The 16,471-nt window shown below is 37.9% G+C and overlaps 1 protein-coding gene across 12 annotated transcripts in view; it reads right to left on the reverse strand.

Annotated features, from left to right (window-relative positions):
- LOC109031667 (G-protein coupled receptor Mth2) overlaps window positions 1–16,471 on the reverse strand; it is a 95,625-nt gene that overhangs the window by 8,597 nt on the left and 70,557 nt on the right. For 9 of the 12 annotated variants that reach the window (XM_072306358.1, XM_019043325.2, XM_019043324.2 and 6 more), the window contains one exon: window positions 13,322–13,487. The exons of 1 other annotated variant lie outside the window; for it this stretch is intronic. In XM_072306358.1, coding sequence (XP_072162459.1) covers window positions 13,322–13,487 — 166 coding nt within the window. The remainder of the gene's footprint in view (window positions 1–13,321; window positions 13,488–16,471) is intronic. 2 more of the 12 variants (XM_019043319.2, XM_019043318.2) reach the window with 2 other exon arrangements.

Below are 16,471 nucleotides of genomic sequence, written 5' to 3' on the forward strand. Positions count from 1 at the left end.
CTCCCCCACTGCCTTGCGTAATTTGTGGACGTAATGGGCCCTGCAGCGGAAACCAGTGGTCTCCATTTTGAAATCTCTTAAAAAAGAAACTTTTTTTTTATATATATATATCAAGTTTCCGTATAGATGAATGGCTAAGTGCAAATTGCCTATCCTCCTTTTTGAAGGGGCTAAAATCAATTCGTTGGAAAAAAATTGCAATAGATATGGTACAAAAAATGGTAATGATTGTCATTGTTAGGTTGAATCGCAGGTTCTTCACATTTGTATGTAAAGGAGCCCCACTTTAAAATTAATTTGATAAAGGATGGCAAAAAAAAAGAGAAACTGAACCAACATTGTACTTAAGGTGATTGCAAATTTTACCGCAGAAAATGACTCTGTCAATTAGAATTTTTGAATTAATATTGGAGATACCCCAGTTAGAATAAAATATTTTGAAAATATTTTAGAAATACTGCCGTTGTTTGGAAAATATTTTCAAGAAAATAATTCCACGAAAATACTGTAAAAATAGTTTTACAATATCTTTTCAATCAAATTTTTAAAATATCAAAATTAATTATTTTTAAAATATTTTTGCAATATTTAAATGAAAATGTTTTTGAAAAATAATTTTAAAGCAATTACTAAATATTTACATTTTTAGTTGTAAAAATACTACAAAATATAATTTTAAAATTATTAATAAAATATTATAGAATATGCGCGCGCTCTAGGAGCTGTTTTGGTACGTATGTTCTTTACTGATAAGATAAGATATTTTATTCAAAAAGTAAAACATAAAATAAAGAACAATATTAATCTGCCCGGCAAATTGTGATGCCCAAATTAATCTGCCGGATCAGACATAAAATTAAATTCAACTGATAATAAAAGAAAAAAGAAAGGGGAAAAAAGAAAAAACACAAAATAATAATAATAATAATAATAATATATCCATAATATGATAATCCAATAATATGATAGTTAATATCCAGAGCACTTACGCTGAGAAGATAAGTAAGTACATGCCTTTGGCGGACGAAATCAAGTGCCTCTGGAAATTGGACAAAGTAATAACTGTGCCAATTATTATTGGAGCAACGGGGGAGATTCCTGTGAAGTTGTTTGATAGTCTTAGGAAGATCAACCTTAGAGAGAAGCTGTTTCAACAATTACAGAAAGCAGTTTTGCTAGGGAGCTGCAGGATTGTAAGGCGAGTTCTGGGTGATGGATAGTTACCACCAACCGAAAAATTAACCTGCATTTTAAACTTCAATTTTAAATTTCTACTCCAATTTTAAATTTTTAACTTCAATTTTAAAGTTTTAACCTCAATTTTAAGTTTTTTTTACTCCAATGTTAAAGTTTTAATCCCAATTTTAAATTTTTCACTCCAATTTTAAAGTTTTTATCCCAATTTTAAATTTTTACTTCAATTTTAAATTTAAGGACTCTCCTTTGCATTGAATTGCCGGGGGAGGACTAAATATCTACCGGCCTCGAGCTGTGAATTGAGATACGAGAACATAATAATAATAACATAAATGCATCGACATAAATTCAAACTAGAAAAAGGTCCGAATAATTAAAACTGGAAAAAGACGCAATTATAAAAAAACAGGAATTTGGTTTAAAAAAAAATTAAAAAAAATGAGAGAGTCAAAAAAACGAGAGAGTTAAAAAAAATGAAAGAGAGTTAAAAATAAAAAAAATAAATAAATGAAAATGAAAATTTGAAATACATGAATATGAATATCTTGAGTTCAATTAATAAAGAATTTGAAACATAAATTACGCGATGAAATAAAAAATAATAAGTAATAAATTATGGTAAAATATTAAAAGAATCCGTCAATAAACAAACATATTACGGACTCAGAGGCCTGCGATAGTTAAGAGATTGAATTTCGGGGCCCTCCCGTATCAAGCCTGGCTGGTCTAGCGGTAAGTTACTGGACTACGGATTGCAACTTCATCCCGAGGCGTGGGTTCTATTCCCGACTAGGCGACGCGGATTTTAAGGTTAGTCACAACTCTACGATCGATCAATTTGAAATGACACATGTGCACCATCGAAGGAACGTTAGTACCAATTACATCACCTAGAGTGCGCGCTCTCTAGATGCAATATTTTCAGAACATTGATTATTTTTAAATTGATCAACTGATCAGATATCTACTGATGTCAACTGACAATTTCTACTGACATCAACTGATCAGATACCTACTGATGTCAACTGATGTCAACTGATTCTTTCGCACCAAAACACGGTTGACGGTCAACTGATAACATCTCAACTGATCATTTTTACCAGGGGGGCGCTCAACTTCCGGTATGATATCCATCTACGCAGGAGGACCTATCACATGGTGTAGTCAACGCCAGTCGATTGTCGCTACTTCAACCACAGAAAGTGAAATCATTGCAGCATCAAAAGCAACGAAAGAATCTATTTGGTTAAAAAGACTTTTTGGACAGATAAGCGACCTAACACAGCTTCCTATTCTACAAATTGATAATACCGCAGCTATCAGACTAGCTCAAAATCCGGAGTTCCACAAGCGAACCAAGCATATAGCAATATAACATTTCTTTATGAGAGAAAAAGTTGCTGAACAACAAATAACTGTTCAGCAGGTTTCTTCAAATGATAATATTGTTGGAACCCTATTGCCGTACAGTGCTGCCCCTATGGGCTCTCTTTGTCAACTGTGTACTCTTACTCTCTCTCTCTCTCGCCATGTTCCTGTTCGTCCATCACCTACCGCTGTACGTTTTTCATGTCGAATAAACCTGTCGTCCCCAAGCTAGACTAATTCTCAAGTTCTTTCATCCGTTTTCTTCCTCTAGGAAACCTACAGGTTATGGGTCTCCAGTTACGTTTTTCTCCTCTTTCCGCGATGATCGGGATATAATGTGTAATGTACGCGAACGAAAGTCTAGATTGTGATTGATTGTGATTGAGCCTAAAATTTGTGCCGGGACTACCTCGTGCCTCGTGCGTTGGATTGTGTCGATTGCCGGATTGAAACAGAGTTGGATTGTGTCGATTGTCGGATTGAAACAGATTGTGCTTGAACGATACGATGGCAAATAATGATACGGAATATAAAAGCAACATACCGCGTTTAACTCACAAAAACTATTTCGCATGGGCTCTTCGGGCAAAGGCCGAACTCATACAAGCAAATGTGTGGTGCGCCATTGAACCAGGCTTCGATGACTTGGAACTTGCTGATCTCAACCTTGACCAGCAACGGCTGAACCGGAAAGCTATCGCTTTCCTGTACAAGAACGTAAGCGATAGTTATCTCAGCGATATACCTGATTGTACGTTGGCGAAAAATGCCTGGAATGTTTTAGCAGAAATCCATATGAAGGTAAGCTTTCTGCAAGGCTTGAGACACTTACGCTCTCTCTTCACTGTGTCCTTTAATGACTCCGAAGAAATCCATGAATATGTCGCTCGCGTCCAGTGCCAGTATCAACACGCGAAATCTTCTGGCTGGGACTTAACGGATAAGCAACTGGCAGGAATCATTCTTCTGGGGCTTCCGCTGAAGAAATACGAAACCTTGATCGAGCAACTGGGGAAACAAGAAAACTGGACTGTAAGGTTGGTGAGGTCCAGACTACTGGAGGAAGGGAACGAGCAACGCAAATCTGACGAGACGGTGGCTTCACTGAAAAAAGTGGTATGCTGTTTTAGAACCTGGGATGTAAAAAAAGTGTCTGGTGATCCTAAGATGCTACCTCAATTGCCCACGCAGTTGGATTCGCATTCATAGGATGTAAAGTTAACTGCGAGGGCAGTAAAGGCAGTTTCTTTGGATCACCAGACACATTTTTGACATCCTAGGTGCTAAAACAGCATATTATGTTTTTCAGTAATTGGTGAACAAGCGTGGTGGAAATCGTAGACAGAATTCCAGTGGGAGCGCCACTAAAAGAAATCAACGAAATGCAGGTGACGGCAAATGTTATGTTTGTTGTGAGTCAGGCCATATTTCCAAATTTTGTCCTCAAATTAAATGTTACAGATGTAAAGAAATGGGTCATTGGGCCAACGATTGTACCACTAGTGCTAAAAATCCCGACGTTGAAACTTACTCGTCACAAGACGGCTCCAAAAGTAGGGATAAATGCGATAAAACCAATAAGAAAAAGTTTGCGTGTATATCATGCGCGTTAGCATTTCCTAAAATATGTTCAACTGAATGGATAGTAGATTGTGCTGCCACAGACCATATTTGTCAGCCGTAAGAGCATGCTCATAAGCATGCCGTTGTTGCTCATAAGAGCATGTTTTCTAACCTGAAATTGTGTAAGGGTGAGATTTCCATGGGGAAAGGCACCGCTGAGGTGAAAGGTTATGGAACGGTAGATTTGAGTGCTAACTCAGAGTGTGGAGGGAACGAATTGGCAGTGACGGACGCACTGTACGTTCCTGATTTCAATTTTAACCTCATGTCAACGGTTAAATTGAGTGAGAAAGGTATGAAGGTAATATTAGATCGTGAAACAGGTAAAGCTTATTTGAATGATGAACATGTTTTACTGCACCCCTGATTGATGGTGTATACAGACTTAAGGTTAAGAATAATGCAAATTTGTCAACAGCTAATGTAATCAGTGCTAGTAATTCAACCCCTGAGATTAAAGATGGTACTGCATTAAGAAGTGTTGGAATGTGGCACCAGAGACTTGCTCATCTAAACGTTAAGAATGTGGAAAGAATAAGTGTTCTTAAATCTCAAGGTAAAATGACCAATTGTGATGTGTGTATTCAAGGCAAGATGACAAAGAAAGGTTTCCCCAAACATAGTGAGAGAAAAACTGCAAAACCTCTGGAATTGATACACACTGATTTACTAGGTAAATTACCCTTATCACTTGGAAAGACTCAATATATTATCACCCTTGTAAATGACTATTCCAGGCATCTGACTGTTAAGTTTCTCAAAAGGAAGAGTGAAACGTTCAATGCATTTATAGAATATTAGAGGGAGATTGAACTTCTGCACGATTCAAATATTAAAAGTATTCAATCAGATAACGGCGGAGAATATGTAAGCCATGAATTTGATAATTATCTGAAATCGAAAGGTATTATTCATAGGAATACTGTTCCTTACTGTCCCCCACAAAACGGATGTCGAATAAACCTGTCGTCTCCAAGCTAGACTAATTCTCAAGTTCTTTCATCCGTTTTCTTCCTCTAGGAAACCTACAAATATTGCAGATTTAATGACGAAACCACTGAAGAAAACCTGTTAAAGAAATTTAAGTAGGGTAAAAATGAGAACTTTGCCAGGTAAAAAATCCAACAGCGTTGCATGATGGTGCAGAAAAATACGAATTAAATTACAGTGTTGTATGGTGATTATTATTCAATATGGCAACGCTGTAAAAGTAAAAGTATTGCATGTTGCCCCTTCAATATGCGGGTTATGCAATAGTGTAATGTAGCCCCTTCAATATGCGGTTTATGCAACGGTGTATTCTTCAAGATGGCGGTTACAGCATTGCCGGACGGTGCACGTAAATAAATGATATATTTATGGGTGAAATTTTGCAACATTGAATTTTACAGTGTTGCCGGATGGTGCAAGAAATTAGTTAATTTTTCGATACAATGTTGTCAGATTGTGCAAAAAATTCGGACTTTCGGACTTGTAAAAATTATCGGCTTCGAAAGACCGTATCTTACAGTATGGGTCTGGTATCGGATACTGGAGAGTAGGGTCTGATTCGGGAAATTGAAACAATTTTCGGAAAATTACCGTCCTCCGATCAGCCGCGGACCGATGCGATTCTTTTCCATTATCGAAGATCGGAAAACTGTACGGACCGAATTTTGATACGACTTTTTGTTTTCGAGATTTCGGACTTGTAAAATTTTCGCATCGATAGACCATATCTTACAGTATGGGACTGGTATCAGAGACTGGAGAGTAGGGTCTGATTCGGGAAATTAAAAAAATTTCTAAGTCCCGCGCTGGAAAATATTTTTCGGAAAATTACCCTCCTCCGACCCACCTCGGACCGATGCGATTATTTTACACTATCGAAGATCGGAAAACTGTACAGACCGAATTTTGATACGAGTTTTAGTTTTCGAGAAAATCCAACTTTTACCTAAGTCGCATGCGTATCTAGTTTTTATGCTTGCTTGAATACATGAGATTCTTGACTTTACTAATGACTTGTTGTATGTCTGATGGTAAAAACACATCTATGACACATACCTATCTTATGTGTTTACGCGGTTTTATTCCTTACCTTGTTTTCAGATTGTGCAAAATATTCGGATTTTCGGACTTGTAAAATTTTGACGGCATCCACGATAGACCATATCTTACAGTATGGGTCTGGTATCGGAGACTGGAGATTAGGGTCTGATTCGGGAAATTAAAAAATTTTCGGAAAATTACCCTCCTCCAATCCGTAGCGGACCGATGCGATGCTTTTACACTATCGAAGATCGGAAAACTGCACAGACCGAATTTTGATACGACTTTTAGTTTTCGAGAAAATCCAACTTTTACCTAAGTCGCATAGACCATATCCTCCAGGATGGGACTGGTATCAGTGACTGCAGAGTAGCGTCTGATCCGGGAATTTCAATTTTTAGTGGTGTGCGCTGGGAGATGTGGATCCGAGCCTTGTATTTTGGAATAAGCAACTGGGATTGTATATTGCAACTAGCTGCTCCGGGCGCCCTACAGGCGCCCTCCACAGCTAGCAATGGTGGTGCAGTAGCTTATTTGGAATCGGAGCGATTAGTTGAATCTATTTAATAATGATGATGATTCTGCGGCAGAAGATCAAGGAATTTAACTGCCTCTCTGCGTTACAGGGTGGAGACTGCCATTCTACCGAAAAATGTTATAAAAAGCTCGCATTATTAGTTTTTCTTTTTTTTTGTGTGTTATTTTTTTATTTTTTATTTTTTATTTTTATTTTTTGATAATTTTATAATGACTATGAGGCTTTTGGGATTTATAAAAGATCGAAGCACCTCTTTGTGCACGATGTTTTTTGTACGGTTGCCTTTGGGAAGAATTTGGACTTCAAAATTTTTGTACGATGCAGCTCGTGAGAGTGCAACATATATGTTGACCATGGCCAAAAACTGTTTGGGGTAAATAAATGCCGACTCGCTTCAGTGTTTGACCCTTAGCTTTGATGATGGTCATGCAGAACGCAATGCGAATTGGAAATTGTCGCCTCTTAAAAGAGAAAGGGAGAGAGGAGTCTGCAGGTGACAAATCAATTCTTGGCAGTGAAATTCTTTCACCGGCCTTCTCGCCGGAAATGACCTGCAAATCAAGACAATTTTCATAACGTTTCCAGACGATCAATCGGGTACCATTCGATAAACCTTTAGAAACGTTGAGGTTTCTTAAAAGCATGACAAAAACCCCCTCCAAAAGTGTGAGTTTAAGCGGTGGTAAGCCACTAAGATTAAGACTGTCCAAGAATTCGAGGGGAAAATTGAGAGCCTCTCCCTCTTCCACTACAATGAGCCTGTTAACACTGAAGTACGTTTTAGAGACACCTAAAAGAACTTCAACAACCTTGTCGTTAATTTCATTGCAATGCTTATTTTTAGGGGCCAGAATTGCGCAGTTTGTGAAATCTACGTTCGAACATGAGGAAGCTACCTTTTCCATAAATTTCAGTAATAATATCAGTTTCAGTAATACTGCTTGTCGGTAAATCAATGAATTTCGGCATGGCCTTTTTTAGCAGAAAGGTAAACACCATCACCTATTTCGAGTTAAAATTTTGCAAACTCCGCTTCGCCTTGCAAAGTTATCATATTTTGAGTAAGTTTTCTGATTTTGAAAAGAGGTCAAAGTGGTGAGAATTTGATTGCATTTTGCACCAATGTTTGGCGAGAAGCATGCGGAACAACGGGTAAACCCTGTCTAAAATCACCACCCTAGACGACAATTTTTCCTCGAAAAGGGATATCATTACCCATTCTCTAAGAAGTCGGTCGATGCATGCCAGAGCATGCGTGATAACCATGAGAGCTTCACCCCAAAAAATGATCGTTGTTTTCCGAATAGTCTCAGCCTCTCTTGAGCTAACCGTCAGACTTGACACAGAATCCTCATTCAGAACCGAAGGAATTTTGAATTTGCTACGAACCGGCCAAACGTTAGGGAGCAACGATGCGGCGATACCTGTCCAAGCAACGGAGATGACGTCTAAGTTTTCCTTTGTACAATACGCAGTAAGACATTCTTAAACGAAAGTTTTTCCCGATCCTCCTGGACCATCAATGAAAATCGCATTACACGTGTAAGATGGATTTTGGATGAGACTAATTATTTCAGAAATAATTTGATGTTGCTCTGGGTTAGCGGCAGAAATCATGGAATCATAGTTTTAGGGGGAGGAGAGTCAGGCTCCGACCCTTGAAGATTCAGGTTAATTGGTAGCAATTCCAGAAGATCAAATGATGATATTGAAAATCCATGAAGTCTTAATGTGCTTTCAATAGCAAAAAGCCGATCAACGTAGTTGACCGACCAACAAAATAAAGAGAGAGGAAGAAACGAAGTATCGAGCAAATTTGAAACAAAGTTGGAAAGAGAAAAGAACAAATAAGAATGAAATGTCCATAACAATACATCGTCACCTTCCCGGCAAAGTATCACAAGCGCCACTTTGCCAACTTTTCAAGAGACACAAAAAACTGAATTGCGACCGTAAAAGACGGATGTTTGGCTTGAAACTTGAAATATAGATCCAGCACACCTCCCTGCTTCGAATTTTAATAAAATTTCTTTAAAAAAACGGGTTTTTCTTTGAAAATTGGCGCTTGTGATATCGGCTTCTCGGGGCACTCTGAGAATCTATTGGCGCTTGTGATACGAAAGCCCATCAATTTAACGGAGTTTTTTCCATATTTCTTCATTTTTAATCTAAAAAAAAATATTATTTTCGTATGTAAATGCATCTTATTAATTCAAAACTACCCATAACTCAACTTTAATAAAAATAGCGCTTGTGATACTTCGGCCGAAAAGTGACGAATCGCTCCAAGTCATTCCAAAAGTTGTTGATACTAATATCGAAAATCAATCTCAAAGATGAGCGATTATTCCCAACTTGGCGCTTGTGATACTTTTCTCTTACATGGCGCTTGTGATACGAAAGTTCGTCAACTTCAATGGAGTATTTTAATATTTATTTATATTAGTCTAAAAAAAATATTATATTCGAAATAACGAGATGTAATTACATGCGAAAATAATTTAGTTTCAAGTCATTCCGAAGACTGCCGTGACAAAAATTGTAAAACAATCAGAAAGGTAGGCGGTTGCCGAACTTGGCGCTTGTGATACTTTTCTCCCAAATGGCGCTTGTGATACGAAAGTACATCAACTTTAATCGACTTTTATTCATATTCTACATATTTGTTGTAAAAAAAATGATTATTTTCGTATGTAAATGCATCTCGTTATTTCGGAACTATTCATAACTCAATTTCGGTAAAAATGGCGCTTGTGATACTTTGCCGGGAAGGTGACGACATGTTGTCAGCAATACGTGTGCGCACCGCTGCAGTTAATAAGTCAGGGTCAGTCAAACCGCCAGGATGCCTATCAAGAAGTGGTGAAGCGGAGGAGCCGAGAGATTGCGACGGAATGTGGCTGGTGACTTGGTGAGTGACGAACGACAATGCGACCCAAACCTTCTTTGAGGTTAGTGGGAGGAAAGCTTTACGAAAGAAAACGGAGATAGCCGAAAGAAGTTTTTTTTTTTTATTTTGAGAGTACACGGCATTAGAGACCTCGAAAATTTTGAAAGTTTGAGCTCTTGTTGCTCTCTTTAGAATAGTTGCTGTTTCGGCAATCGATCCTGGTATTTTATAAAAACACCAATTAAAATTTCAAAGATATTTAATGTCACCCCCCTTACGTAATACTCGATGAACTTTCGATTTCTCTCGAGCAAGAAACGGACCTTGGCCCTCTCATTTTCTTCTGATGCCGATATCTTTTAAAACTGATGCTACACTAACAGCGTGATATCCCATTTAAATAATAAAAATTATTGTGTTGGATTACCTGCTTAAAACAAGTGCTCACTGTGACAGTCACCTTGAACCTCACAGTGCCCGATGCGACCGTAGACGGCCTCCTTTACTTTCAAAACCTTCAAAATTTTTGAGGTCTCTTATGCCGTCAAAAAATCGAAAAAACTAAAAGTTATGATATTTTATTAAAAGTACTCTTACTATAAGTAATTTACATCTCTCGTCTGTTTCTTGCTGTCAATTCAAATTGCACTCCTGAATTTTTGAAAATAATTAGGTCCATTTCAAACTTTGACCATGAATATCTCGGAAAGGGAAATTCGGCAACACCTATTTCTCTACTCCAGAATTGCTTTCTTTCAATCCTCTTTTGAACGGTGTATCAAAAAAGGGGGTTACCATGTTAGGGTCCGCGCAGGCGCCTGGGGCGGACCCCCGAAATTTAGCATACGCGAAAATGTAGCTTACAATAACCAAGAAACATTCTCAAAATTTCATTTTTCTACGAGCAGCCGTTCAAAAGTTAGCCGGCCGTCCTGGAACTTCTGGCCCATCCTGTGAGTATAACATTTCAAAACAATGTTTTACAAATCATTACAAAGAACACTATACAAACATTGCTAACCAACATATCGACGGTGTAAGTCGGCAATCGTATAACTCGAGGAACGCGCTTTTTCTCGAGAGGGAAAAAACTCTCTACATTCCTCCTCTTTAAAGGTAAAGGGGAAATAATTCTTGAAAACAGCAATAAGGATAAGATGCTTCATGAGACTCTATCATCATTTTGAATATTATTCTCGTCTGTCAGGAGAAATTACCGAAAAACCGAGTTATGTGTTTGTGGAACTAAGGTCCAACACTGAAATCCGAGATACGTATAGTTGGCATAAATTTGGGTTATATTTATTAATAATGTTTCGATAATATTCCAAACAATATTATTGAAACGTACATTATTAATGTTATAATAACATTTACAAGAGGCTCGGCAAAAATTGTATAATATTGCAGAACATTCATTTCACACATTCAGCACATTCACTTACTCACCCGCTCACTCACTCACTCACTCACTCACTCACTCACTCACTCACTCACTCACTCACTCACTGACTCACTCGCTCACTCACTCACTCACTCACTCACTCACTCACTCACTCACTCACTCACTCACTCACTCACTCACTCACTCACTCACTCACTCACTCACTCACTCACTCACTCACTCACTCACTCACTCTTTCACTCACTCACTCACTCACTCACTCACTGACTCACTCACTCACTCACTCACTCACTCACTCTCTCATACTCACTCACTCACTCAGTGAAGATCCATGTGTTAATTCACTATTCTTTCTTTCCAATAATTGATCTTATTTTTTATTATTTATGTTTCTTTGAGACCCCAAGAATATCATGACCTACCTATTAAAATATGTGTGTACGTAATTTTATTTCTGGATGATCGCGTCCGACAAAATCGAACTTAAATCTAAATTTATCAAGATTTTTTTTCGATAATATTGCAATAAACCACCGTTGATAAAATCGCGATTTTATTGCTTTATCCGATGAAATTTCAATTTATCGCAATTTTTTATCCGAATATATTGCAATAAATTGACGTTAATAATATCGCGATATTTTCTCCGATCAGATCGCAATCAACTTATCGCGATCACTACTACTTGGGCAGTCGCCATGTTAGCAAAGAGCTTGATGCAAAAACGGCTTTTTTCGCCCCCCTCTGGAATTTCTTCAGACTTTGTCTATTGATTACTCATACTTGAGCGCTTCTTCTCCCAAATTTCCAGACCCCCAAAAAATTTTGGGGGGGGGGAGCTAGGGGGGGCGGAAGTCAAAACCTGTGAACCTCGATATCTCTCGAACGAAGAAAGATATCGAGGTCCGGTTTGGATGAAAAATCGTCTAAAATTGCATACTTTAAGATTCTAAAGGTCAAAATCCCGATATCACATTTTTAAGTCAACATATGTGCTTTTTTCCAATTTTTGGGTCTGAAAAATTTCTTTTCAACGAAAATTTTACAAAGATCTCAATTTTTTATTTGAACCAAAACCAGTTTTTTAAATTATTCGTCTTTTTCCGCATCCAACGAGTGGTCCATTAAGCTGGGGAACCAAACGGTTCCGGAGTTATGATCGGTTGAAGTTTCCGCTCAACGCGCGCCGACCGATTTTCGCGCGCAAAAAAGTAGGATTTCACTGTTATTAAATCAGATTGAATGTTCAAACTGAGCAAAATGCAATATTTTAGGGACTCTTGAGGGTCGCTGAGTTCAGAAATCATAGATGCTTCCAAAAAATTCACGTTTTTAAAATTACAGCTCCGTAGTGCTATTTTAGAGGCCCACTGAGCGCCGACCGGCCGCTCAGTGGTCCTGTACGGAGCTGTAATTTTAAAAACGTGCATTTTTTGGAAGCATCTATGATTTCTGAACTCAGCGACCCTCAAGAGTCCCTAAAATATTGCATTTTGCTCAGTTTGAACATTCAATCTGATTTAATAACAGTGAAATCCTACTTTTTTGCGCGCGAAAATCGGTCGGCGCGCGTTGAGCGGAAACTTCAACCGATCATAACTCCGGAACCGTTTGGTTCCCAGCTTAATGGACCACTCGTTGGATGCGGAAAAAGACGAATAATTTAAAAAACTGGTTTTGGTTCAAATAAAAAATTGAGATCTTTGTAAAATTTTCGTTGAAAAGAAATTTTTCAGACCCAAAAATTGGAAAAAAGCACATATGTTGACTTAAAAATGTGATATCGGGATTTTGACCTTTAGAATCTTAAAGTATGCAATTTTAGACGATTTTTCATCCAAACCGGACCTCGATATCTTTCTTCGTTTGAGAGATATCGAGGTTCACAGGTTTTGACTTCCGCCCCCCCTAGCTCCCCCCCTCCCCAAAATTTTTTGGGGGTCTGGAAATTTGGGAGAAGAAGCGCTCAAGTATGAGTAATCAATAAACAAAGTCTGAAGAAATTCCAGAGGGGGGCGAAAAAAGCCGTTTTTGCATCAAGCTCTTTAGCCCCGGGTACTCGTTGGCAACCCGGGCAAGCCATCAAAGTCGGGTCACTAGGCCAGGAATTGAACCTGAGACATCATGCTAATTATACTGCGGGAGACCGACCGCAATGAATGTGATATGATTGGATCAGTAATTTGTGATTGCAATCAATAAAAGTCAGTGAACCGTTACCTATATATTTTGAGGATAGAATAAATTATTATTTTTCCATGTTACGTACCTTAAGCGTTCTTTTTTCTCGTGCTTTTTTCCATCGTGGTGTCTCAAAACACCCTTCCCTCGCAATTTATTGTATAGTTTTATCGTTGTCACGACAAACAGGAGGAGATTCAACGACAGCAGGATTCCTGCTGGAAGGTAAAAGTAAAATAATTCTGCGTGGTTACCTGAAAGAAGAATAATATCCCTAGAAGCCAAAAGGCTAGTATCAGTTACGGTACCTCGTGTTGATACCTATACCATATTTAATACGAACTCAGTACGCATATTATAAGTACTTGTATATATAATAAAAAAATTATTATTTATACAGGGTGATCCAAAAGTCCCTTCCACCCCCTTTAACTTTTTACCTAATTAAGGTAAAGATTTGAAACTTGGGAGATAATCCTAGTTCAAAGGGAGCTACTTTTTGGCCCCCTAAAATCTTCAGGGGGCCCCCTTGGGGGGCAACGGCCCCCAACTTTTAATTTTCAAATGGAAAGCTCCCCTTTGTGATAGCTCGTTCGAAAGAGCATAAAAAAAAAACTTTCGCGCTAACCCGAAGTCAATATCTCATAACATTTCAAAATGGCGGCCGGTTAAAGTTAAAAATGGCCGAAAATTCACACCGGTTATTTGTCGATGGATTTTTGCGAAAATCGGTTTGTAGGGGTATTTTGACACGAGAAAAACGAATTTGACATTAGATTTTCAAAAAAACCGACATTTCCAAAATGGCCGCCTGTTAAAGTTCAAAATGACCAAAAATTGATTTTTTTAGAAATCTAAGTTCAAATTTGTTTATCTTATGCCAAAATTCTCTCAAATTTCAAGTCTTAGGCAAATCAATCAGGAAAAAACTGAGGTGACAATTTTCGGCCATTTTAAACTTTAACCGGCCGCCATTTTGAAATTTTATGAGATATTGACTTCGGGTTAGCGCGAAAGTTTTCTTTTTTTATGCTCTTTCGAACGAGGTATCACAAAGGGGAGCTTCCCATTTGAAAATTAAAAGTTGGGGGCCGTTGCCCCCCAAGGGGAGCCCCCTGAAAATTTTAGTGGGCCAAAAAGTAGCTCCCTTTGACCTAGGAATGTACCCCAAGTTTCAAATTTTTACCTCAATTATGTAAAAAGTTAGAGGGGGTGGAAGGGACTTTTGGATCACCCTGTATAATAAAAAGACATCTTACTTATCTGATTTATCGTACTTATCTGATACTTGTATAAAATTCGTATTTTACATGTGTGTAAAATGTAGTTTCTGTGTTTTCCACTGTATTCTGGCTCGTTCTCCGTCTCGCCATACGACTATGTTTTCTCATTCCTGCTTAATTATAAAATTGAAGGATGAGCTGGAGATTCAACATCGTAATAAGCGTCTGCATTTATAAATTCTATTAATAAATCAATACCACCGCAACTCCCACCACCACCCTTTGTTTTTAATTTGTGACTTTTGTGAATTTCTGTTATATTTTGGTTTATTTTGATTTTTTAAAATAAACGACAAAAAAAAGAGAAATTACCTTCCTCCCGATCACTTTTTATCCGGTTTTTAGACGATAGCTATTTCGATGTTAATCATCATCAGGTCACTTCGACTTCGATTTGGTAAACACTAACAGTCACATCTAATATTATTAAAATTTACTAAAATTTACTAAAAACACTTTTAAAAATACTCGTGGGTGCACCCGTCGGGTGGACCCACGAGTATTTTTAAAAGTTTTTTTTGTAAAGAGCCGTATGCGAAAACGACATTTTTCGCCCCCCCCCCTAAAACTTATTCAAACTTTGTCTATCAGTTACAAATACTGGAGCGCTTCTTTCCCCAAATTTTCAGACCCCCAAAAAATTTGGGAGGGGGGCGCTAGGGGAGGTGCAAGTCAAAACCTGTGAACCTCGATATCTTTCGAACGAAACAAGATATTGAGGCCCGGTTTGGACGAAAAATCGTCTAAAATTGCATACTTTAAGATTCTAAAGTTCAAAATCCCAAAATTAAATTTTGAACTTAACTTATGTGCTTTTTTTCAGTTTTTCAGGAAAAACAATTTCTTTTAAACATACTAAACTGAAAAAGCACAATTTTGTATTTGAACCAAAACCAGTTTTTAAATTGCTCGTCTTTTTTCGCATCCAACGAGTGGTTGTATAAGCTGAGAAACCGAACGGTTCCGGAGATATGATCGATTGAAGTTTCCGCTCACCGCGCGCCGACCGATTTTCGCGCGCAAAAAATTCACGTTTTTAAAATTACAGCTCCGTAGTGCTATTTTAGAGGCCCACTGAGCGCCGACCGGCCGCTCAGTGGTCCTGTACGGAGCTGTAATTTAAAAACGTGAATTTTTGGAAGTAATTATAATTTCTGAACTCAGCGACCCTCAAGAGTCCCTAATAATGCATGTTTCTCAGTTTGAACATTCAATCTGATTTAATAACAGTCAAATCCAACTTTTTTGCGCGCGAAAATCGGTCGGCGCGCGTTGAGCGGAAACTTCAATCGATCATATCTCCGGAACCGTTCGGTTCTCCAGCTTATACGACCACTCGTTGGATGCGAAAAAAGACGAGTAATTTAAAAAACTGGTTTTGGTTCAAATACAAAATTGTGCTTTTTCAGTTTAGTGTGTTTAAAAGAAACTGTTTTTCCTCAAAAACTGAAAAACAGCACATAAGTTAAGTTCAAAATTTAATTTTGGGATTTTGAACTTTAGAATCTTAAAGTATGCAATTTTAGACGATTTTTCGTCCAAACCGGGCCTCAATATCTTGTTTCGTTCGAAAGATATCGAGGTTCACAGGTTTTGACTTGCACCTCCCCTAGCGCCCCCCCCCCCCCAAATTTTTGGGGGTCTGAAAATTTGGGGAAAGAAGCGCTCCAGTATTAGTAACTGATAAACGAAGTTTGAATAAGTTTTAGTAGGGGGGGCGAAAAATGTCGTTTTTGCATACGGCTCTTTAGTGAATTTTAGTAAATTTTAATAATATAAGATGTGACTGTTAGTGTTTACCAAATCGAAGTCGAAGTGACCTGATGATGATGATTAACATCGAAATAGCTATCGTCTAAAAACCGGATAAAAAGTGATCGGGAGAAAGGTAATTTCATCAAACATAATGCAGCCCGATAAAAAGAAGTTCAACTTTAAATTAAAAAAAAGAGAAA

The sequence above is a fragment of the Bemisia tabaci genome, chromosome 1 (assembly GCF_918797505.1).
Source record: "Bemisia tabaci chromosome 1, PGI_BMITA_v3".
NCBI lineage: Eukaryota > Metazoa > Arthropoda > Insecta > Hemiptera > Aleyrodidae > Bemisia > Bemisia tabaci.